Source organism: Branchiostoma lanceolatum, chromosome 13 (assembly GCF_035083965.1).
Source record: "Branchiostoma lanceolatum isolate klBraLanc5 chromosome 13, klBraLanc5.hap2, whole genome shotgun sequence".
Classification (NCBI taxonomy): domain Eukaryota; kingdom Metazoa; phylum Chordata; class Leptocardii; order Amphioxiformes; family Branchiostomatidae; genus Branchiostoma; species Branchiostoma lanceolatum.
In genome coordinates this window covers 17,046,644-17,071,801 of record NC_089734.1, presented here as the reverse complement: position 1 = coordinate 17,071,801, position 25,158 = coordinate 17,046,644, and the positions used below count along the sequence as shown (strand labels likewise).

Sequence of the window (25,158 nt, the reverse complement as noted above, 5' to 3'; positions counted from 1 at the left end):
GATAATGTTAACAACACTATAACAGCGTTTTACATTGTTGACCGCACAGCCTGGCAAATGTGACGTTGCCTATTTCTGACTGAATTAATAATGGATTGTCCGTTCTGTTTATATCAGAGACTCAGTACACTGCTAAGCAACTACTCAACAAGTTTACGAAACCGATAATCGGAGCTTTACTCCATATAAATACCATGTTTTTTTTTTCAATCGAGTAAGTGTAGCCATTGTGCTACTGGATTAAGAATACCATGACGCTAGTAGTCCAACGATATGTTGCTTCGAAATAGCTCCTTTCTGACAACAAATGTTTAGTGGATATTTTGATGATTAGAAGACAACGGAGATTAAGTAGTGTTAAACGTTAGGCTTTACTTATTCTGACAGATAAGTATCGCAAAGAAAAGTAATTCATGGGTGTTGGAATGCTTTTGTTTCTTATCGGTTAGAGGACAAGGCGTATGGTTGCCAAGACAGTGAGGCATATTATAACAAAAGCTTGGCATCGTTTTCTGACGCGACATCAACATAACTGACAACGGAGTCACTAAAAGATGGATAATAAATGCGCATTGTTGTACATCTGCCTTTCAGTTGTGCAACGGCATTTTAGTAGTTCTTCATAAAGCGCCATTTAAAAAGGAGAACGAGTCGGCAACTTTTAGTTAATTTTTGCAAATTTTGTACACCGTACCCTGAATTCAACCATGTTCGATTTTTGTGAACGTTTACTTTCTTGTGCACCCTACCATAAATTCCGAGGCGTCGAAGCGTCTTGTTGTTTTGGGGTTCTTAACCATGTGGATCCCTATAAAAGAAATACTGTGTTCTGCTCTCTTCAAGCCACCTGAGAGCGCATTTCAAGTGATGTGCATTGTGTCTTAGGTGACAGGTTAAGACCCCTCACTTGTAAACAGCCTTGCGCCTTTTACAATCCCCTACAGCTTGCGGTGTCTAATTGGATTATTGGGAGTGGAGGCATCATTCTATGCGTTGTACCTCGTTGCAAAGATTGTTATTGATAGGACTGTTGTTTAATCCCCCAAGGGAGTGAATTACTGCTTTTAGATTGTGTTATTACTGCAGCTACTTTTGGATTTGGATCACTGTGCGCATATACAACTGTCGTTTTCCACGTGCCGGGACTTTGACTACTTCATGTCTTGAGTTATTACTAATGTCAGGTGTTTATACGTTTGAAATTTGGATGTCGGTTTTGAGACCTGAACAGTTATAAAAGTACCACACATTTTGAGTCTCATGACGTGTAGAGTTAAGGAGAAGTTTCCTAGGCTTATGAATACATTATGCATTAGGCTTTTTATCCTCCGTGTTCTTAAAAGTGCACTCAAAAGACATAAGATTGTAATATATCTATCAAATCGTTGTGTAGTAAGGTACTTAATTCTCAGCGGTGATCTCTCCATCTTTCATGTTAATAATGACTTTATTGAAAGTTCATGACCGAAGGCCAATTGCAGACAAACAAGCACATGGATATACATGGGAATCGAAATAGTTATCTAGTCCACCGTGAAAGTTATATGTTAATTAAGGTTGACTACGGTTGGGTTTGACTTCTTTTTTGAAGGCAGTGGAAAATAAAGAGACTCACGTTTTGTATCGTAAGTGGGTAGGTCGATTTTAGTAGTAAGATTGATTTTTGTAAGTTAGTCAAATGGTGAAAGCTAAGGGAATTAGCAGTTTTATATAATTCGTTTCTTTCGGCGTCATATAGAGGACATCGGCGAATAAAATGTATTTCATTTTCCACTGCGTTCATTGTACAAAACTTACACATTCTCTTGTGAGCTGACAGCTTTTTTATATCTACCCTTTTCTATTTGTAGTGGATGTGCGCTAATTCGTATCTTACACACAGCTGACTAATTAAGTGATTGTAGGTGAGGCAGATTTTACTATCGTGATTTTTGTAATATTCGTTGTGGTATATATTCATCAATCTACACCACGATTGAAAGGTATTTCGTGTATTATAAAAGAAGAAATGTGTCATGATATACATTATGTTTATACATTACATATATGTATATATATATATATAGGTGGTTCAAGTGATTACTAGGTAAAGTTATTGTTTTTAAATTGAAGGGACGGGTTTATCTTGGGGTTCTAGACAGGGGTAAGAGCGCATGGTCAAAATATGCATTTTTTTTACCGAAATAAGTAAAAAAAAATCACTTCAAGGGAACAAAATTTCTACCACGAACCCTTACCACCTAGCGCCCCAAGCCTAACCCTACCCTAACCTCAGAAAAATGATCACAATTTGCATAATTTCTATCCATTTTGGAGCGAAATATGTCCAAAAAACTTTACTTCCACGGAAACGAACATTTCAAATGGCTATCATAACGTTTTCAGGTCGGAGTTCAGATCTGACAGGGTTTTCGGGCCAGGGCGTAGTTATAAGCCGGAAATGCATTATTTGTTTGTCTAGACGTTTTATTGATGCTTTCTCTGTATTTTAGTCTTCAGTGTTTTGCGTAAGCCTTTATATGTAGTTTAGTCGTAAACGTCTAAATATGCTTTGTGAAAGTCTGTATTGAATTTTGAATATAATTCAGTTACCAGGGGTAACCCTTTGTAATAGCGTTCGGCTAGTTGGGTAGTCCTGCCTTTACTTTTTTCAGCCCAATATATTTTTCAAATCAAATCAGCAAAAAAGGCCGAAAATAATGCATTTTTCATGTTTTTTCTTTCAAGAAAAAAATACAAGCAAGTCTACTACGAAGTGGGATGACAACCCTTTTTAACGAGAATAACACAATATTTCGGGTATTGTATCTTAGCTTTGGGCTGTGGGCGTCAAATTTGCTGTGAAACCGGGAAAAAAAACTCCGAAACTTACGCAGATTTGCCGCCCGCGCATTTTTAACGACTGTTCAGAGTTTTGTGCCAGATAATTCAAAACTTATTCTTTGGACAAAAGAGGAGATAGTGTTAATATTGTTTTACATAAGAATCAGGTATCAGAAATATTGATGATGGCAAAACCTATATATTGCCTTGACAGATGGTTATATGGAAGTTCTCAGGATAAACATTTAAATAAGTAAGATTTTCTGCTAAAGCAGCGTAATGTTCCAATGTTTTTTTAAGGATTATTTCGGGTTTTGCTGAATTTTTCTTGAATCAAATGTTGTTTTGGGGACATAGTGCACGTCCATCCTGCTCTAGCCCTATCAAATGACTAGATTCTAAGTAATCGTGCTGATGACGACGTCGTTGCTTGGTGTCTCTGTCGCGACGTCGCTACTCATGGTCGGCAAACTGGGGGATCTGTAAACATAACACGTAGAGAATGACAGGTTTTCGAGAAAAGAGTGGTGATGCAGAGCACGATAGAACGGGTAAAACGAAGCACAATGCATTAGATAGGTTACCTGAAATAGGTCGATCTAAAGGTAAGTGGGCACACAATGTAAGCCACTAAGAAAAAAACAAGCTAATTCACAGTTTTAGGTGCGCATGCGCAATCGTGATGCATTGTAGTCTAACATAAAATTTCAAGGCCCCTTTCGTATAAACAATCTGTTGTCTAAAGATGTTCACTTTTCAACTTCCCGTTCTTCCAACCATCGACAGTTATATAACACTATGCTGTCCCAAAAGAAAGTGTCTGTTTTCACATTCACAGCACGAAATGGCCTCGTATCCCGGCGTATACGTACAGGGATTCCTCCGGAAATATTCCATATCCCGGTGCGGATTTAGCGTTTCCGTTAGTTATAACGGATACGCTAAATCCACACCGGGATATGGAAATATTCCATATCCCGGTGCGGATTTAGCGTATCCGTTAGTTATAACGGATACGCTAAATCCGCACCGGGATATGGAATATTTCCGGAGGAATCCCTGTACGTATACGCCGGGATACGAGGCCATTTCGTGCAGTGATTATGAAAAGTCTATGACTGTAACATCAAGTTAGAACACCACAGAAAGCAATAAAACACAGTAAAGTATCAGCATGTTTAATCACACAAACAAGTACAATAGAATTGTTCTCACCGAGTTTCCTGTAGTGCCGCTTTCGTCTGTTGACGGGTAGTCTCCGTGATGGGATGCTTCCAGACGAAGATAGAAGATAGCAGCAGATTTGCCATGGGAAATACGGACATGACGATTCGTAAGGCAAAACCCACAGCCTCTGGCTGGGAACAGGCTCCTGTCTTGTATCCACTGATCCTTTAAAAGACATGAAGGTTCCGGCGTCTTCACTTCTACCCGTATAAGAAAATCACCTAAACTATCAATCTTGTTGGCTTGCAACAAAGCAATACGTGGTATTCCCGTCAGCCTTACTGTTTACAATTACGGAAAATAACATACAGTTTTAAAGGTTTAGTTATAACTACAGAGAATGACGTACAATTTCAATACATATATACATTATAGATATTTGATCTACATGATTTTGGCTGGAAATTAACAAAATAGATAATGGCAAAATTTACAGCTGTTGAGGATACTGAGATCAACATTTTCTATGACCCTTTCACAGTTTCCTTCAAATTATAAGACCCTCCTCCTTGTACGTTTCAGTTTATCATTGTATTAAATCTTGGCTTTATGATTTGATTACAGTTTACAAGGGAGGTGAACGTTTTTTGCAAAAAAAATTCGGTCAAAAGGACAATGGAATTCTTTCCTGTGCCATGCTTTGAATAGAAATAGTAAATTCCATGCAAAATATGTTTCCATCGGCACTGTCCTACAAACCCTTCTTTTTGTCGGTTCATTTTACTTAAAGGCACGGTTTATGTACATCTTCTTACTTCTACCTTGCACCAACTCGATACAATAATTTAGAAACAGGGGCTGACATTGGCATCTTTAATGACCCATCCTGTGGGTGTTTGTGGTAAACACAATGATGATTTCATCTCTCATTGTTGAATAGGTTTTGAAAGTCGGTATTCCTGAACACCTAAAATGACCTAAACAAATCATCAATTGAAATATAAAAATAAATTCAAAGTCAACGGTTTTGGTCATTTTCTACACCAGAGGCTATATATACCTTTTTACACTGTATAGAGATATTAGCAGTGCTTCAATGCGACTTCGTTGTGTTGTGATAACGCTTTGAAAAAAAAAAATAATATGAGCAACTTCCCATGCCAATTCGTCTTGATAGGGAGATTTCGGTAGGCTACCAAAACTATGGTACATCGCACGGCTAGCTTTCATGTTGCGAACATGTTGAATATTAGGTACAAATGTCACTCTGAATTGAATTTGTTTTTAATTCAGAACATGAGTAGTTTTGGCGCCAAAATGCTACAATACGTGCCTTTAAAACTTACCAAAAACTTCACCCTGCACATTTAGATGTACTTACTCTAGTGACGCCGTTATGACTGAAGCAGCGATGACTGTTCCTAGCATCATGATAGTATTGTATGCGCCATAGAAGTAGGTGTCCAACTCTTTCCCCGTCTGAAACTTGAACTCGTCCAAGACGTCAGGCAACATCACCCTTGATCACGGGGCAACAATTAAGAATGAGCCCGAAATCCGGTCATGAACGCTATACCCTATCTACAAACTTAACCCTATCTAGACCGGGATTTTTTTAGACTTCTTGGACGGGGGGGGGCTCTTTCGACCCCCCCCCGTCATAACTTCCGAACGGTATGCTCTATCATCACCAAATTTGCAGGGAGTGATGTTCACGTGAAGTTTTATGATTTCTGTAATTTTGGTGACGTTATGACGTAATATGACGTAATTATGACGTCATTGATGTGATTTTATTGCCGAAATAGGGAATTCCCATGATATCTATAAGTTATAGACCAAATAGTGCGTATAATTGATTTAAAGGTATGCAAAGACATTTGAAGTCAGTGGTGACTGAGTTGACGTCAAAATGACATCGAAGAATGACGTCATGTGTTGTAAACCACCCCCTGGGATCCGCCATCTTGGATCGGCCATTTTGAAATTTTTCAAAATACATTTTTTCCATGTTTGATCCCAAATAACAATCAAAATAGACTAAAAACATAATTCTGAATGTTTCTGGTTAAGAAAATTCCAGTTTGTGACGAATTTGAAGGCGAAAAAGCCTGTTTATACCGAAAATAATTATTTTGTCCGCCATCTTGGATTTTGAGCGATGACGTCATCAAATTAGCATAATTTATTAATATAGAATCATGACAGTTACATTAAATCACATGTGATGTTATACATGTAGGAAACTAGTGTGGCTGAGCAAGAAAACATTGGAAACAACGATGTTTAAATCAAAATTAGTGAAATTTGCATAAAATGCCTCTTCAGAAACCCGTTGCCATGGCAGCACGAAAACTGATAAACTTATACTTTTATCATAATATTGTTGCCAACTAAATTTTAGGAAAAGTCACCAAGTTTGGTTGTCCTACCATACGTCGTTTGGCAGTTATACGATGTCAATGTTGGCGCGGGCACTTTTAGCCCCCCCCCCCCCCCCGGTCTAGATAGGGTTAAGGTAGCGTTCATGATTGAATAATTTGTTTCATTAATAGATTTCAACAAAAACCTGATAGTTGTGATATAATAGTTTAACTATGGACGGCGGCTCAACAAATCAATTATATGCTTATTAAGGTCATATAATACAAAATAAGAACAATGACAAAAAAGTGTCACATAACAGTTTTCCCTAAAATTAAGGCTCACATTGTCATCCAAGCTAACAAAGAATCGGGGTCACAGATCCATTCAAGCAGAATAAAGGAGGCTAGTTATGAAGAACTATTGGCGTTCAAGAGGTTTAGAAATTATTCAAAATACGTTCTGGGACTGAACGGAAATAGACTTTCATAACACCTATACAAACCGAATCATGAGTTAATGAATATGGCTTGTTTCTATCGACGCCTCACGGTCGGAGCCTGCTTAACAGCATTTGGCCAACGATTTGGAAATATTCTTATACATCTATGCGGGAGTCTTGTTTGCTAGACCGTAAATGAGTAGTCCAGATATAGTGCATAGCAGATATGATTTTTTTCACCTTCAGGCATAGAGGAGGGGATACTTTGAACATACGAGGGGCTATCGTTGTTTACTTTATTTGCACCAATTTTACCCGTTTCAACAATTGGTAGTAATAATTACAAAATCAATCATGGTTAATACATGCTTATACCAGGCGTGTGTGAAATGTGAATTCCGTTATGTTTGTTCGAAAATATTTCATTTTTGTTTACCATGGTAACATAAATAATCCAGATGAAGCAACTCCATAGACGATCAGAAAAGGAATATTGACTGCCAGCGATCCCTGGATGAAGATTAAGCCAACCAGTAAAGGCACTAGCACCTGGAAAGTAATTTTCAGATTTAGAAAAAAATGTGATGTGGTGCTAGTGTTAGTACAAAATCAAACCTGCAGCCAATGTTTATTCACCTAACAGAGTGACGTTGCTAAAGAAATTTCTAGCGTTGCAAGACAGTGACATCAGCTAGTCAAATCTTTAAAAACAATTGCATAATGTTCTTTACTTAACTTTCATTAAGTTTACTTTAATTTACATTACTTTACTTCGAAATGCTGACATTGTACCTCACACATAACAAATATATACAATACAGACACTAAAACGCTAAATGCGAATCAATAAATTACAATTTTAAAACAGTGCAATAAATTTTGATAAGTCGTAGACAGCGCATTATCTACCAATGAGAAATACTGATGTTAAGACTTCTTGGCCCTAGTCAACTTTCCCTAAAACAACATATCTGTTTGGTGTTAATGTCTCATTTCCAAAGCCGAGCAGTTAACGGTGACGAAAAGTATGACAACACATAAAACCTACAAATAATTAATCATGAGCATAACATTTTTATGTGACTTGGCATTTTTTTCGTTCCAGCAACAATACCAGCCGGGCCCCGCTTTCGAAATAATGCACAAGCGTAATTAAGCAAAAGAAACAAGGATAGTCATATCAAAATTCTCACCAAAGCAGATCCAACGCAGATGGTCTTTCTTCCAAATCTATCCAGCAATAGCTTCACGATAGGTATTCCAACGACTACAGAGGCCTAAAATGAGAAACGTGTCAATGTGTCAATGTCTTATACTTCTTATAATTTAATTCTTATTTAAAGAACATAATTGCACTGTACATTGAGCTGGACAAATCCTTTCGAATATCAGCTTACCTAACAGTTCCCCTTAGTGATGTCTTCTACTTGATAGCAACTCTGACCTTTGCGATGACACCGCCTCCCACTCACTTCCTACCCTTCTACTAATGTTATATTAAAACTAGTTCCACGACCTCGTACCTTTGCCGACTAATCCTAGCCTTTTCGATTGGCATGTCATAAATGTTTCCATTTATTATGCATATAAGGATCTCATTTGCATGAATTATGTTAGATGATCAGCTTCTCTACCCAAATAACACAAGTGGTCAAAAGTATGAAATTCTTAGCAAAGAAGGCTATTACTAGTATAGCATGTCCTCCTAAACTATGTAAATGAGGCCCTCATTTGCATGATTTTTGTCTGATTATGTCTTTGTCTACTTAACTTCAAAATGCTGCAAGAATGAAATCTCCATCATTTACCAAGAAGGAGTTATAGTATTATGTAAATTAGGTATTCATTTGTATAATCTATCGACATTCCTCTCTTTCTCAGTTAACTATGTCACATGTTTGAGAGTCCTATAATGGAATGCAGCGGATTTCAAAACTTTGAAAATGTGAAAGTGCTGGATAAGGACTCCGACTGGTTTTCTAGAGGTGTTCGGGAGGCGATCCAAATCCGCAGACAACGCAGTACCTTAAACAGGGACAGGGGGCGTCACTATCTCAAGCTTGTATATGACTGTCTCTTGTCACGTAATACTAGTAATCAACATGAAGTCACGTGACAAGAGAACTCCAACTTGTCCAAGACGAGATCTGACTTTATTACCGGGTTGACGAAGAGACAGAGAATTCGTCTCGAAAGCTCCCCAGAGCAATCTTTTTTATGTTATGTGTAAGGCTTAAATGTTTGTCAAAAATACTGGATACTAATAATTCCTCATATATACTCACATATTTGCTGTAGTCATTGACGCATGCTTTTTTTAAAAACCATCACCCGTACACCTAGGATAGGATTCAACCCCAACGCTAATTCACACGACGAGACTACTTACCGTCGCCACTGTAAGGTAAATCTCCACCATGTCGCCGAGATTCAGAGAATATTGGATGTAAAGTGCAAGTCCTTGCTGAATAGTCTGTAAGAATACGGAATCTGTTGTCATCAAATACGGTAGGGGTATCTTCATTTATAGGCCCCATCCCACTTCACGACGATCACGCTCCGACATAATCACTGCGACCTAAAGCCCCCATCTCACTGGACCCGCGGCACGCTGGCGGCGTCGCTGGCTCCTAAACTGGATTTGTGTGACCCTTGACCAAGTTTGACCAAAAAAGGAAACAAAACACACAAAGCTTACAGGATTCGTTTTTTGCCGATGAAATTCGTTGACTGCTTTGTCGATTCGATCGGCCGCAGAGACGCGCTAGCGTGCCGCGGGTCCAGTGAGAGGGAGGCTTAAGTTGGATTTTTGTTAGCGTAAGTTCACACGTATATCCGGGCCTCAACCCTTGACTTCAATATTGGAATATCATGCAAAATGTGAAAGTGTGACTGAAAAGACAACAAAGCATACAAAGTGTAAAATGATTCGTTTTCTTTGTTTGGTTTTTGCGGGCGCTCTGTCAAATCCCTTGTACGCAGCTATAGCTCGCCACGGTATAAAATTAGGAGTGATAGGGCCCTATGACACTTGTGCGTATAGTCAAGTGCGCATGAGTTCCGCAGTAAGATTTTTTGGTTTAAGTAAATTTTGCGTGGAGGAAGTTGTTTTCTACTTTGACCAACCGTTGAGCCGAAGAAGTAATTTTTCTGGTTTGATATCCAGACTGCACAACGATGAGTCAAAATAGAAAACAACTTTCTCCCCGCAAAATTTACTTAAACCAAACAAATGCTACTGCGGAACTTATGCGCACTCGAATATACGCACAAGTGTGACAGGGCCCTTAGAAAGCTTCAAACGGAAGTTGGACTAACACCATATATATATATATATGTCTGCGGGACCGACAACTACCCTCTACCAGGCTCCAGAGGCGGATGAAAAGAGTAGAAATTGGCAAATTAGACGGGAAAACATGAAAGAGGAGTACGTTTTCTACAGGGGTACAGTTATTACACCCCCTCTCTCCGTAGCCGACTCCCTTAGCATACTATTTACTCTATTTGGCCAATTTCTACTATTTTTCCAGCCATCCGCGGAGCCTGGTAGAGGCTACCGAAAACAAAGTGCCCCAAATTTCCCTGCCGATGCCATGTTTATTATTGCCATGTCTGCTTCACACGTATGCGTATAATCAAGCCCCATGAGTTGCGTATTAACATTTTTGTTTGGTTTAGGTTAAGTTTGTGGCCGAAGAAGTAACTTCTTTGGTTCGATAATCAGACTGCACAACGTTAACGGTGCGTTATAGTAGAAAACAAATTCTTCCCTAAAAACCTAAAGCACAAAAAAATGCGAAACTCATACGCACAGGAATACTGTAAATGCAGAAATGTTCGCGGTGGTTTAATGTTCGCGGTTTAGGCGGCGAACGTTTCACCGAGAACATTTTTGTCCAATACTGTAGCAGTTTGTAATTTTAGCACTGCCGTAGCCGCGATCTTAAGGCCACCGCAAACACTCCATTTTCGCCATAGCGCGAAATAAAAACCACGCGAATGCATTTACAGTATATACACAAGCGGACAGGGGCCCACACATGAATTTTGGCTATTTTTTAGACCGACCTCTAAAATTGGTGAAGATGCTGATCACGGAATCTTTACAAATAAAGTGCACTTATATAGTATACAATTCTGATCATAGAAATCAAGAACATGTGATAAAGAAAAACTTAATTGGGACCACCCATATAGTCAAGTCTAGCTGTTCACTTTAAAATGTATGATATATAAGAGATAAGGTTTACTTACGCTTGTTGCGATACCGTAGCATAAGTATATTCCTGACGCGTAGAGGAAAGGCTTGAACGTGAACATGACCCGCAAGGTCTTCAACACAGGCTCGTCTGGTGTGCTGATATCCACCACAGTGTCTAAAAACAGTCAGAAACAAGATTGGCAATGAAAAAACAGACATTGCCATGGCGAAGGTTGTTTTTGTGGGAGATTTGTTAATGTAATATGTCTATGGCACTGTAAATTGATGTTGTTCATACTAGAAATCCAAAGAAGATGTCTATGGTAGCATGTATTGTTCTGTTGTGGTATGTGTGTTCGCGTGAGTGTGTCTGTCTGTCTGTCAGAAATTTCCAACTCTAGCAACAGGTTGGAATGTAACTTCCTGCCTTGGACTTTGCCCCAATGGGGTTGGAATATAATCTCCTGCTTTGGACTGCTGCCTGGATGACCTACTTTGACAACATGCCAGTGTTGTACCCCAGGGGGCTTAGATGACCTACATACCAATGGAATACCAAAGGGGGCATAGATGGCCCACATTTTAACACCTGAGGTCATTGGGGCTAACATCCAAACATACCAGAGATTACAAATGCGTGTGGACAAATTCCTATGCAATTTCTAGAATTCTTACAAACTGCACACAATACTATACCATTAGGCTCGAGACTACAAATGCCTGTGGACAAATTCCTATGCAATTTCTAGAATTCTTGCAAACTGCACACAATACTATACCATTAGGCTCGCCCCTGAGGCGTCACCAAAAATGCATTTCACTATGTGCATAATCGCCAAATGTTCCTGCCTGTCCTAAACAATGAAAATCCACCAAACCCTGATTTGCTTATCCTCCTCCAAAATTCAGATAAAAAATGCCCACTGTAGTACCGTGGGAACCCCAAAGAAGATCCATTGTTTCGAACTTGACCTTTGTTTTCTTCATCCCCAACAACCTACTAAATTTCATCACGAACCATGTGACTTCTCTTGAGTTATGCCGCCAACAAACAAACCGACAAACACAAAATGTCCACTGCAGCATCGAAGGACCCCTCCCCAGCAGACCCATCTACGAACATGACCTTCATCTCCCCAACAGTAACTTACTTACCAAATATGTCCAACATCCGTGCATGGCATCAAAAGTTATATTGCCAACACCATCACTCCACAAATCCCGACCAAAAATATACCCTTCTGCCTACGGCGAAGGCAAAAATGAAGTTCTAACATCCGATACAAAATTCCATACTACGATTAGAATTAAGAAATAAAAAGAGGAAAAGTCGGAAAGTACACATGAATGATCAAAACATAATGTCCCCTGCAGTATACCATGATCCGATTGCAAGTTTTATTCTATTGTGATAAGGATATAATTTTATCTATAGTGTTAAAACCAAGGTGAAATTATTTTGAAATAAACTACGCTCAATAAAGGCTGTCTACATTTTCTAGTTCGTTTGATATACTTGTTTTTAATCCATCATGTTTAAGGGATCAATTCTCAACAAGAAACATCATATTCTCTTTTCTATTGCCATGTCACTTGCATGATGTTTCTTTGATTAACATTACAATAAGAATGTTGGTCCCTTCCTAACAGAAATAATTATTTACAAGAAAATGAATGTAATTCGCGACTTGTTTTAAAAGTTACCCTTTTCCAGCACGTCGCCGGAACGTAATGCGTATACGGCAATTTACTGCCGAATCTCTTTCGAAGTGTTTGGTCAACGTACGTTGCATCGGAGTAACAGCCGTTGCATAAGATATGTCTTTGGACACAACTAAATGAACCTATATGCGAGATATTAACCTTTAATACGCGAACACGACCCTAAACGCAAGTTCTTGCTTACGTTCCGGCGACGTGCTCCCTTTTCCCTTTGTTCAAAGGTTCTTGGTACAAACCTATATTTTTTGACTAGCCGACGTTTCGGTCACGTCTGACTGACTGAATTTCCTTTTTTTTGTTGGAGCTAGGTGCCGCTGTTGCGACTGGAGAATGCGGTCCTAAACGTGACAGAGTTTACATTCCCCATCACGGTTCATGATTGATGTAGATTTTCCTTGTCTTGCTGACGTTTTTACGCAATGCAATTCAATTCATTGTTACTTCCACATTCAGTGCGTTTCACTGCGGTGTGATGCGTTCAGCTGAGAAATACCACCAATCCGTACATAGACAGGAACCACATGTAGGCTCTGTATATATAGAGGTCCAATATATAGGATTCCCGCAGGACAAGGGCTAAGGGGCTGTATTATATTGATCAGAAAACATACTCCTGTCAGACTTCACCGCATCAAGTGATGAAGGGGGATGTATACTAGGGGAGTATAAACTCAGTTGCGTTTTGTTCTTCACACTACAGCAGCGACACCTAGCTGCTGTGTGAAGTTGATGCTGTCAGTATTGGGTAGACAGTGGACCCCTGCAGTGGAGGCCAAAAATGGGAATAGCTTTGAAGTGCCAACTTAAAATCCTTGAAAACCTTTCTTTTCCTTGGAAATTTTGGCACAATCTGGAGACTCTTTTGGTCAGAAGGGACAAGTAGGGCACACGCTTTCCCATTTGGTCAAAATTTGTTCAGTTCACCAGTTTAGTTGGCGTAAGAACATGTCTGTGTTGTTAGGTCAGACCTGCCCTGAGCGGATGAATACAGCCGAAAACTGGGTCAAAGGTAAGCTTTATTTACTTCCGACAGCTATGCTCGTCGTTTGAGCTGGAAAACAGCCTGTTTTCTTAACATGTTTATCAAGTTTGCCCTTGTGGCTGTGTGGTGGAGATGAATTTTTGAGATTGAACAAGGCGTTGTTTTAGTGCTTCTTATGCTTGTCTCCAATGAGAACATTCTACTGTTACACCTGCCCTATTGCCCCGAGGAAAGTGATAGACGTTCCAACGAAACGTCAACTAGGTAAAAAAAAAATGGTTGTGTACAACAACAAATAAAACTTTCCTATCCGGGAAAATAAATGTAATTGCTTCACAAACCTTTTCGTTCTGTGACTCCTAAAAGAGCCGCCATGACAGCAAGTACACAGCAGGCGCAGACACTTCCACCGGCCACAAGGTAGCCGGTTCTCTGGACATTAAAAAAACAACAAAAAAACATCATCTAGCTTTTCAATGTTGTTTCCGCGATCCGATGAGCATATCAACAGATTTACACAGAGATCATGTACCATTCAGAATACGCCGTGGCTTATATGTTCCTGTCAATAGTGAAAAAATGTGTTATTGACAGGATGTGCAGGTACTAGTATGAATCATTATACCCATTTAAATAAATTCCATAATGGATTTACGCCTGACAATCAGAGATTTGTCTTGCTCAAGTATTTTTTAATTATTTTTCATTAAACAATAGAGGTAATAAATACAGACAAGATGGCGACGCACTCAAGTTAATACAACTTATATAAACACGCCATCGGACAAGAAAGGAACATAATTCAAACATTCATATACTTATATACACAAAAGTTAATTAAGTAAATGAAAGCATTCAATGCATAGATAGTAGGTTTCGTTTCCCTGTAAGCGCACCGTTGCTAGATATAAGTGATAGGACACAAACACAAATACCTGTGCTTGTAGAATGGCCATGTCCGTGCCGACATCACTGCTGTTACTAACAGTGATATTAGCACAAGATGAAGACGACACGGAACCTCCGAACACCCCTACGATAAGTCCCTGCATTCCCATGCCTAGGACCAGCCCGCTAACTTCAAATACGATTCCTGTAAATTTAGTCACAAACGTGATTTGTGTGTCTCTTTTTTGCAGTTTTAAGCAGTTAAAAATGTCTTGTTCAATATCGTAATGAGAAATAAGCTGATAACTAAAAAAATTTCACTCACCGGAATTTTCGGTCTTCATCAAGGGAAAGACTACCAATTGCTGGCCCCTATAGTTTCAATGGTAGACATATAAGGAAAGGGCTGTCAAAAGTCACCTACCTGAAGTTTAGGTCATGGAAAACTCACATTGGCAGCGTAGTCTGACCTCTAAAGTGTCAATCTACTGAGTTTCGCCGATTTTCCACCGGCGCAAAGTGGTGACATTCTATCAAAACATCAGGACATGACCTTTGACCCCCCTTCAGAAGACCTGATCACACCCAAACTACACCTATTTCAAAGTGTACCGGACACTTCAAACACAGCTAAAACCCTGTTTTTCTAACTAAACATTTCCAATATTTCCAACAAAGAGGCCTCCTGCAGCTACTTTTAAATAGCATGTACATGCGGTTTCTGTCTGGCATTAAAATGGACCCTCTGCGCATGACTATAATGGTGAACTTTGCCCTTTTACAGCCTACAGGTTCAAGGTTGACAAATTTCAATCACTTCACATGTTGCGGGTAAGAGTTGTCAAGTACTGACCCAAGTTTCAAAGATCTCTGACCTGGAATGGTCCCCTGGGAATACTTTGGGAGACAGGTGTCAGAGAGCTTTTCTCAGGCTGTGGCAGTTGAAAGGTCCCATTTTAGTTTGCAAGAAAAACTGACATAAGCAGGAGAAAAAGTTAAAAGCTGCTCACCCTGACATAAGTAGGTTACTCTTCCTCACTTTGGCCACCTAAAGTTGTATTCAAAAGCTGCTAGGATACACTTTGAAGCATTCAATGACGGTGCATACAACAATTGTCAGCACTGTCACTAAAAGTTGCAAAAAAGTTTTAAAAATGGCAAAATAACTCAAAAATGGAAACATTTCTAATACATCTGACTCAAGTGAGTTAGCTGAAGCCAAAGCCAATCTCTTTCCCCCCCAAAAAAACAATTCGAAGGCAAATATAAGCCCTTAAGCCCCACCTAACCCCCCCCCCCCCCCAAGTCTGTGCACAGTATGCACTCATTAAATGCTTCAAAGTCTGATCTCTCAGCTTGTAAATGCAACTCCAGGTCCCTGAATGTATTGGGAGCTATCTCTATATGCCAGGGTGACCAGCTTTTAACATTTTCCCCTCTATATTTCACTTTTTTTATCAATCATATGGGCCCTCAAACCACAACCATAGCCTTCATAGCACCTGTCTCAAGAAGTACTCCCAGGGGACCATTTCTAGGAGAATAGTCCCCTGGGAATCTTCAAAAGTTGTGACGATGCCCGGCAACTCATCCCTACATCACGTGAGGCGACTAGCAGCTGTCAAAATTGAACTTGAATTCCCTATCAAAACCCTTCAAGGGGAAAGACTACCAATTGCTGGCCCCTATACTTTCAATGGTAGACATATAAGGAAAGGGCTGTCAAAAGTCACCTACCTGAAGTTTAGGTCATGGAAAACTCACATTGGCAGCGTAGTCTGACCTCTAAAGTGTCAATCTACTGAGTTTCGCCGATTTTCCACCGGCGCAAAGTGGTGACATTCTATCAAAACATCAAGACATGACCTTTGACCCCCCTTCAGAAGACCTGATCACACCCAATTTACACCTATTTCAAAGTGTACCGGACACTTCAAACACAGCTAAAACCCTGTTTTTCTAACTAAATGAAACGGCCACAACCCTTACCTGTCAATTCCAGCTCAAAAACACCAACATTTCCAACAAAGAGGCCTCCTGCAGCTACTTTTAAATAGCATGTACATGCGGTTTCTGTCTGGCATTAAAATGGACCCTCTGCGCATGACTATAATGGTGAACTTTGCCCTTTTATTCATCAGCTATTTGACCCAAGCGCTGTGGACATGTGATTGCGCACGTGTGACGTCACCACTGGGTCAAAGGTTGTCGGAAGTTGGTACCACCCCCCGTTTGTGATTTTTTTTTGGTGGAGAACAGTTTATTTCTCATTATGTATTTTACCAACTCAGATTAACTTGCTAATATGTTCAATATCGATTTTACCCGACCCACGCCCAGTTATTGTAAGATGCTAAAATTGCACATGCATATCAATGGTTTGATATCATATATGTGCAATGTTAGCTTCCTATAGCCTACAATTACTTATGTAGGCCAGAGGAAAGCTTTACTAGCCACCTTGAGGACATAACCTAAAGCAGTTAAGTCAGTACTCACTGTATCCTAGTGCAGAGTCCCTCTCTCTACTGTCATCGCTCATGTACATGATGAGTGTTCGGAGACCCAGCGTAACTGCCTGTTGGTAAAGAAAGATAAGGAATAGTATTAACGTTTTAACCCAATTTTTCACTGAGGCAGCGACCATTGGGCAATAACTGAGTGATCAGAATCGGTCAGATAGCTTAGCGGTCGCACAAGGAGCTCTCAATGCACTCGCCATGGTCCCCAATATGGTTGCTCATTAGAGGTCTCCAGAAGATCTCCTGTAGATCTTGTTTAATTTGTTGACTATGAATTTATTGGGTCAACGGTGGCCAAAGGATCGCTTTCATTCAAACAAACAATACTTAATCACTGAACAGCAACCGCCAATGCCAGGATAAGCTTATCAATATTGCGTGACAGTCACACGGGGCCTTTATTCAACCACGTCAATGCTGATGTTTCTATCTTCGCAATAGAAGTCTCGGAATAATGGTGAATTTCACAAGCACAGTATTTACAGCTGATAGTCTATACAAGTGTTTTACGTTCCTCATGTTTGTTTCGGAGACACCAAAATGAATTAAAAATCCTTTTTCTGTGCCCAGGGGCCAGAACCATAAACTAATTCAGGAAGTGCTTCCCACTGTGGGCCTTGATGCAGTTTGAAAGGTGGATTGGCCCCCATAACTACATAAACACATAAAAATCCCAGACTGACTCCAGCTTGAAACAAAGGCAGGAGAAGATTAGCATAATACTGGTGAACAAGATTCAAATATTTTTTTTCTACTGGTTTTCGAAGTAACATTATGAAACCATACAGAATGACACAGAATGACTTAAACAAAGTCATATAGTCAAAACAACTTTCAGTTTTTAGAAAATCAACCTTGTGTTCAAATAAAAACTCTCATATCAGCCTGTCAAAGTTGTTTCAAAGTGTCTAACTGTATAATTGCAACTTGGAAATGCCCTCCTCACAGTTGAATTCAAATGTCTGATAGTTGTGTGTCTACAAGTATGACTTGCAGCTGTGGTACCTACATGGATTCTAAACGCCAGTTATATAGACTGGAGCTCAGTGGAACTTGTAAGGCAGAACTGCACATGAACTGCCAGCCAATGTCTTTACCAGTATACTACCAAACAGAGCATGGTATTTTAGCCAGTGTTGTCATTGATATTCTGGGTTACATAAAGATAACTTCTTCATGTATAATCATACATCAATTCCTTACCTGTTATCTCTAAATTTCAAAAGTTTTTTTTAGAGTATCTTGGGTGGTGGTGACTGTCTTAGCCAGGCCACCACCCATGTGAACACCACGGCAGTCAGTAGCAGACTGACCCTGGTAGTTTACGTTAGCCGAATTTATTGGGTGATTTTATAGTACAAGCATGGTCTTTAAGGACCAACCAAGAATACGGTTAAACTTTAAATCTTGGGAACTGAATCTCATACCGTGACGGATAAAGACTTCACGGTGTAGATGGCAACGTAGTACGCAAGTTTCCCGCCCGCTGTAGTGTCAGGAACCACCCACATCAGTAGGTATGTCGGGATGGCAATCACACTCCCGCCAAGAATCCTGTGGAGGTAACGACAACACCAATTTCAAAACGTTTTTACATATCGTCGTAGGGAGACCAACATGGAGGTTGACAATGAGTACCAAGCTTTGGCTGTGGAAGCCTTCTTGGGTGACGTATTGTTGACGTGCCACATCCTGTCACATAATGCGGCTTTTCTTGGAACTGCTAGGGCCGATTTTGTTTGAAATTTTGAAACAGAATAAGGGGATGTAGTATCTTAAGTGATGATTGACCTCGTCAAATGCTAATTAATTCGCATTATTGAGCAATTTGAGCTTGCGGCATTTAGAAGTTAAGAGATTAGGCGACCATCGTCAAAAAACACATTCTGCAAACCATTTGCATAACTTCTGGGAGAAAGCCAGCATAGCCTTCGTTGTTAAAGTAAGACTCATACTTTTACCAACTTCTGTTATCAAAGTGGCAAAGATGATTGACTGATATGATTTATGCAAATGACGACCAAATGGAACTGCAGGGGCCTAATTCGTTTGAACCTTTGAAAGAGAATAACTCAAGAAGGGGGTTGATGGGTCGTCGTGTTTTTGGTACAAAGATATCTTACGTGATGTTTGACCTAATCAAAAGCTAATTAATTCGTATTATCTAGCAATTTTGATAAATCGGTTCCATGATAGGACTATTCAAAAAAATGTAACTGAGAAAGAGAAAGAGAGAAACATCAAGAGACATAAATTATGCAAAAAGCGAGCTCCTTGCGCCATTTAGAAGTTAAGAGATTATGTGACCATTGTTAAAACCGACTGTGCAAATCATTTGCATAATTTCTGAGGCAATGCTAGTATAGCCTTCTTTGTTAATATAAGACTTATACTTTGACCAACTTCTGTTATCAACTAGTAAAGATGATTGACTGATATTATTTATGCAAATAACGACCGAGGAGAAAAATGTATAATACGTCAGTTGTAAAGGTTACATGAATCATGATTTGGCGGAGGTTTGAGGTCGTTGCAATATGAGTTTCGCTCAGCACTTCCCATGGTTTTAATTTGCCCCATTTGGTGTCCTTTCGTCCGACAAAGGGGCTGACGACGAGGTTGGAGACGACGTCTACTGCTTTCGTCAGCGTCCCAAGTACCAGCAACATGCTGGGTGGGACCTAGGAACAGTAAACAAGGTTATCAGCGTTCCGACTTGCGTGGGAACAAACAACAAATAACATCAACACAGACTATTAAAAACTAGAGGGGCTAATATCATTACAAAATTGACTAAACATAATCCCGGAAAAATAATCCCGGAAAATTCCTTTTTCTTTAGTTGTCATTTCTTGGCAAAAATATATATTATATATACCATCACAGACCTCAAGAGCTAATATGGTCTGGCAATGTAGATAAGCTCTGATTCTTTATGTTTTCCCATATACTAGAAACAATGGTTAAGCCCCTTCTTTTGTAGCCTGGTAACTAATCTCGACAGATCAACTTAGGTGTGCTTACCGGTCCCAGTGCTGATATGCATTGGGCCTTTTCTGACAAACAATCTTTCCGACCGGCCTTTCAGATTACTGCCGCTCCGTAGGAGCGAAGTAGTTGAAGTAACCTCCAAATGAGGGGGTACACATCCATTGCAAGTGATTGCGTGCAGGGGGCAGTGAAGAGAAACTTGAAAGTTATTGAACGGCTTTTACATATCTTTTATGATCCAGGATTTGTCGATAACTCCTTATCTGGTTTACTAACCTGAGCCACTAACAGCATGAAGTAGTTGAAATAGAAATTCAGGATGTTGTTTGGTAGAACGAAGGCCAGCGATCCAACTCCATAGAAAACCTTCTCCCGTATACTCAGCGGGGTTGGTACCCAAGCTTCTGTCGCCATTTTACTGTGAACATGTACACGGTAATCTAAGGTACAACATTATGTTCTCACTACTGGATTGGCTTTTAGTATTTACTTTTATCTTGTGGTTGGGCACAACATAGCGCAGCCAAGACAGCACAACGTAGCACAGCAGAAGACAGCACAGCACAGCAAAGCACAGCATAGCATAGCATAGCATAGCATAGCATAGCATAGCATAGCACAGCACAGCACAGCACAGCACATCAAAATATAGCACAGCACAGCACAGCACAAGACAGCACAACATAGCATATCACTACATGACAGCACACAATCGTACAACACATCACAATATAGCATAGCACAACAGCACAACATTGAACAGCACTGCATATCACAGCATAGCATAGCACAACACGGCACAACATAGCACAGCACAACATAGCACAACACAACAGCACAACATAGCACAGCACTACTCAACAGCACAATATTGCATAGCAAAACACATCACAACATAGCATAGTACAACAGCACAACATAGGACAGCACTGCAAAACATAGCATAGCATAGCATAGCACAACACGGCACAGCATAGCATAGCGCAGCGCAGCACAACATATCACAACATAGCAAAGGCAATACCATGTAAGAGCATGAAACAGTCAACACAAATAACAGACTGAGTTTAAATGGTAGAAAACATAACTTCTTGGATAACTTAATTATTGAACGGCAGTGGGAACCGGTAGTTTTTAAAAATAAATTTGTCTGAAAAACATTGATTGCCTCAAACTATGATGAATTAATTGTTTTATCAATCAATGTTACCGTGCTAGTAGATTACCACCCCAAATTTTGTTGTATGTCACCTAATGATTTGTTTTGCGTAGAATTATAATTTTTGTATGGAGCTTTCATGTAAAAGTATATAGCAACAAAAGATAACATATTTAGGATTAGCAATAGTGCAATGAGTTGAAAGCCAAGATATACACACTGAAATACAGTTGCTTACCTGGAGTAAACAAGTGTGATTCTTCCTCGGGAAGGGCGTTAAATTAAGGACCTGTGTTTGGGGAGATCCACACCTTGAGCTCGTTATCGACGTTAAAGAACCCACCACACTTATCGATAAGAGTAGGTGTTCTTCCAGGCGTGAGTGGTTAACGAGCTTACAGTCCTATGGCTGCACCTAGCCGCCGCGTTAAAGTCACCCGAGATAGCGCTGAATGGCAGCCGCTCCAGATCCTTGCAATCTAGTGCCGCCAATTGTAAGCTCCTCGCGATTCAGCCCCTGACTGCGAAGAGAGAGTAGTCGGCCCACCCAATAACAACAACGATAATGTTAACAACATTATAACAGCGTTTTACATTGTTGACCGCACAGCCTGGCAAATGTAACGTTACCTGTTTCTGACTGAATTGATGTCGGCTTGTCCGTTCTGTTTATATCAAAGACTTTGTATAGTGCTTGTCAAGTACTGGACAAGTTACAAAACTGATAATCGGAGCTTTACTCCATATAAATGCAATGTTTTTCTCTACAGAGTAAGTGTACTAGTAACGATTGTGCTGCCGGATTTAGAATACCATGACTAGTAGTCTAACGATATGTTGCTTCGAAATAGCTGTGATATGATCCCTTCAGACAACAATTGTTTGGTAAATATTCCGGTGATTTGAAGACGGCGGAGCTCCGGAGATTAAGTAGTGTAAAACGTTAGGCTTTACTTAGTCTGGCGGATAAGTACCACAAAGAAAAGGTATTCGTGGGGGTTGGAATGCTTTTGTTTCTTATCGGTTAGATGTCTAGACGTATGGTTGCCTAGACAGTGAGACATGTTACTCCAAAAGCTTGGCGTTTTCTGACACAACATCAACATAATTGACAAAGGTGTCACTAAAAATGGATATACGTTGTTGTACAACTGCCTTTCAGTTGTGCAATTGCAGTTCAGTTGTCCTTCATAGAGCCTCGTCTAAAATGGGATTCGAAAAGAGAACGAGTCGGCAACTTTTAGTTCATTTTCGCACATTTTGCACACCGTACCCTGAATTCAACCAATTTCTTGTGCACCCAACCCTAAATTCTGAAGCGTCGAAGCATCTCGCTTTGGGGTTCTTAACCATGAAGATCCTTGTTAGCAAATACAGTGTTCTGCTACATTCAAGCCACCTTAGAGCGCACGTTAAGTGTTATGCATTGTGGTCTGAGGTGAAAATATAAGGCCCCTATGGGAGTGAAGTGCTGCTTTTAGATTGCTGTGCACGTGTGTGTTTGTGTGTGTGTGTGTGTGTGTGTGTGTGTGTGTGTGTGTGTGTACGTGCGTGCGTGTTTGTGTGTGTGTGTAGTGTGTATGTGTTTGTGTGCATGTGTTTGTGTGCGTGTCTGTGTGTGTGTGTGTTTGTCTGTGTGTGTGTCTGTATTTATTTATTCACATACTAGGCACATCTATTAGATGAAGGGCCAAGGATCAGCATTACTTGTAAGTCACGGCCTGATGTTGTCTGCCGATACCGTTATGGTGGAGGATACTTGGATTGCATTTTTGACTACACACACTACAGAGCTCCTAAATCTCACTCATCTCACCTATTCCTTGACCACTTTTTTGGTCGTTAGGCACCATGAATAGTTCCTCCACCATCCTCCTCCACCTCACTCTGTCCTCCGCCGCTCTCATTGCTTCCGTTATACTTATTCATGTCCACTCTTCTATGGTATCTTCTCACCGTTTTCTCTGTCTTCCTCTCTTTCGGCTACCTGGCACTGTTCCTTGTAGTATAGTTTTTGCAAGCCCTGACGATCTTACCACATGACCAAACCATCTGAGCTTGCGCTTCATAACAATTGTCAAGAGGTTGTCATGTGGTCCAATGGCTTGTCCTACCTTGTTATACATTTTCTTATTGTTGACGCGATCTGAATAAGTGATGCCTAAATCTGTACAGCACGACATCATTAGTGTACCATATATATTTCAACAGAGAATGGGGACGAGCAGGAAGAAGAAAAGTAAAGTTTCCAGTAGGGACGAGTAATCCTACGGTTACAATTGAAAAAGGGGCTCGCCAGGTAGTTTTCAGGCGTGACCTAGGGCATCCTGCGGCGTCGGCTGAAACTATTGCAGTTCCAGCAGACATTGCTAGGCTATGCTTTTGATCCACGACGGAACAAAGATTCTCTGATAATAGATAATTGCAGTTCAAGTAATGGTTTCTAGGCGACGCTTTTGATCCATGAGAACGATACTGCTGTGCTGGTAGGTAATTGCAGTACTATTGAGGAAAGCTAGGCAATGGTTTTGATAAATATCTGAACGATGTTACCTTTATGCTTCCCCAAAAGCGGTTAATCTGGGCTACGGAAGAATATGCATCAACTCTAAACGTCGCATTTGGTCCATGACAACGAAGAGTATAGATTACATAGACCCAAAAAGCTAGCTTGACGATTCCGACGGTCTTCCAGCCTCTACATGGAAGTTTGTGCCAAAGGCCCGCACGGCTGTATTGGGTTTCCGGGCGTTTCAGTAGCCATGTTTATCAAGAAAGACATCCTCGCCACCCATTGGCTGAATTGCGAGTTATCTGCAACATTTTAGTGTAGAACTGCACCTTATGAATTATAGCTTAGCTGTACAGTACAAGGCAGTCATAATAATAGGCTAACAGCTAATAAGCTTGGTACAAATTTAAGCAATTGCATCATCCCCCCCCCCCCCCCCGTGTCTGACCTGTGATTTTGTAGACTTGATTTGCCCAAGCCCCGCCCTCGCCGTCCGCTGCACAGCAGGTCCGTACATGTTGTAAGTGTTGTGGCCATCGGTAGACCCAGCACACCAGCCACCGGCTTGTACACCAAACACTGGGGAACCACGAGAAACTGCTACATGGCAACACTTTTCAACTGCATTTTGACGGACCCAGTATCCGCCATCTAGGCGTGGATCGGACCCCTCGAGTGCCGGAATAGCGCGGTTCGAAGAGTCCCACCAGCAACCCAGACTGGTGTGTTCACGTCATAGGCTTACTGTGTGCAGAGAAAAGATATTGATGCAAATTCCAAGCAGATCATGTATTGGATTGTACTATAATAAATTCATCTGTGTTGGTAGAAGTCATTCTGAATGGAGTTTAAACTGGAGTTTAAATCTCCGTGTGCATGCGCACATGCAACCTTTTGAATGGTTAAAGATTGAGTTTTAAATAGCGTACGTTTGTTTGCACAAAAAAGGGCAATAAACTCGTCCAACGTTGAACAAACTTGGACATTTCTAACTCTTGGACAAAGAACATTTACAAACAGATTTAAGTAAGCAAAACGCCCACAATTCCCTCTCTCTGACAGATTTGAAATTACAAAATTGCTCGGATTGACGTACTTTGGAATTTCCTCTCCATGGCAACAACATCAAAGCATCTTGCCGTGCGACTTGATGATTTTCGTCAGCTCAAGACAGAGTGAGCGGGAGACAGCAGGGGAAGCGGCGATACAGAAAATCTTTTCTCAATAGAGGCACCACATGACTTAAAACGTCTTCATGGAGGTTCCGAAAACGGTCGGGAATTTGGAAGTCAAAACTACTGAGGCAAAATTGGAGAAGAAACCGCCATTACGACAGAAGGAGGGCGTGAAGAGAAAAAGGGCGTCGGTACAGTCATCCTGGG

The 25,158-nt window shown here is 40.4% G+C and overlaps 1 protein-coding gene across 1 annotated transcript; it reads right to left on the bottom strand.

The window, feature by feature from the left end:
• Positions 1-6,974: 6,974 nt before the first annotated feature.
• Positions 6,975-14,133, bottom strand: LOC136447532 (sphingosine-1-phosphate transporter MFSD2B-like). The gene is made up of 5 exons (XM_066446542.1): positions 14,046-14,133; positions 11,054-11,175; positions 9,186-9,269; positions 7,990-8,073; positions 6,975-7,345 (listed from the first exon to the last, which is right to left on the bottom strand). The coding sequence occupies exons 1-5, from the start codon at positions 14,077-14,079 to the stop codon at positions 7,229-7,231; spliced, it is 441 nt and encodes a 146-aa protein (XP_066302639.1). The 5' UTR covers positions 14,080-14,133; the 3' UTR covers positions 6,975-7,228.
• Positions 14,134-25,158: the final 11,025 nt, after the last annotated feature.

Bases quoted from the DNA above. Each gene is read 5' to 3' on its own strand.
- LOC136447532 (XM_066446542.1), bottom strand. From the start codon at position 14,079: ATGGCGGCTCTTTTAGGAGTCACAGAACGAAAAG. The intron at 11,176-14,045 runs GTTTGTGAAGCA...GACTGTTTTTAG, and splicing joins AGGAGTCACAGAACGAAAAG to ACACTGTGGTGGATATCAGC. The intron at 7,346-7,989 runs GTGAGAATTTTG...ATTACTTTCCAG, and splicing joins TCTGCGTTGGATCTGCTTTG to GTGCTAGTGCCTTTACTGGT.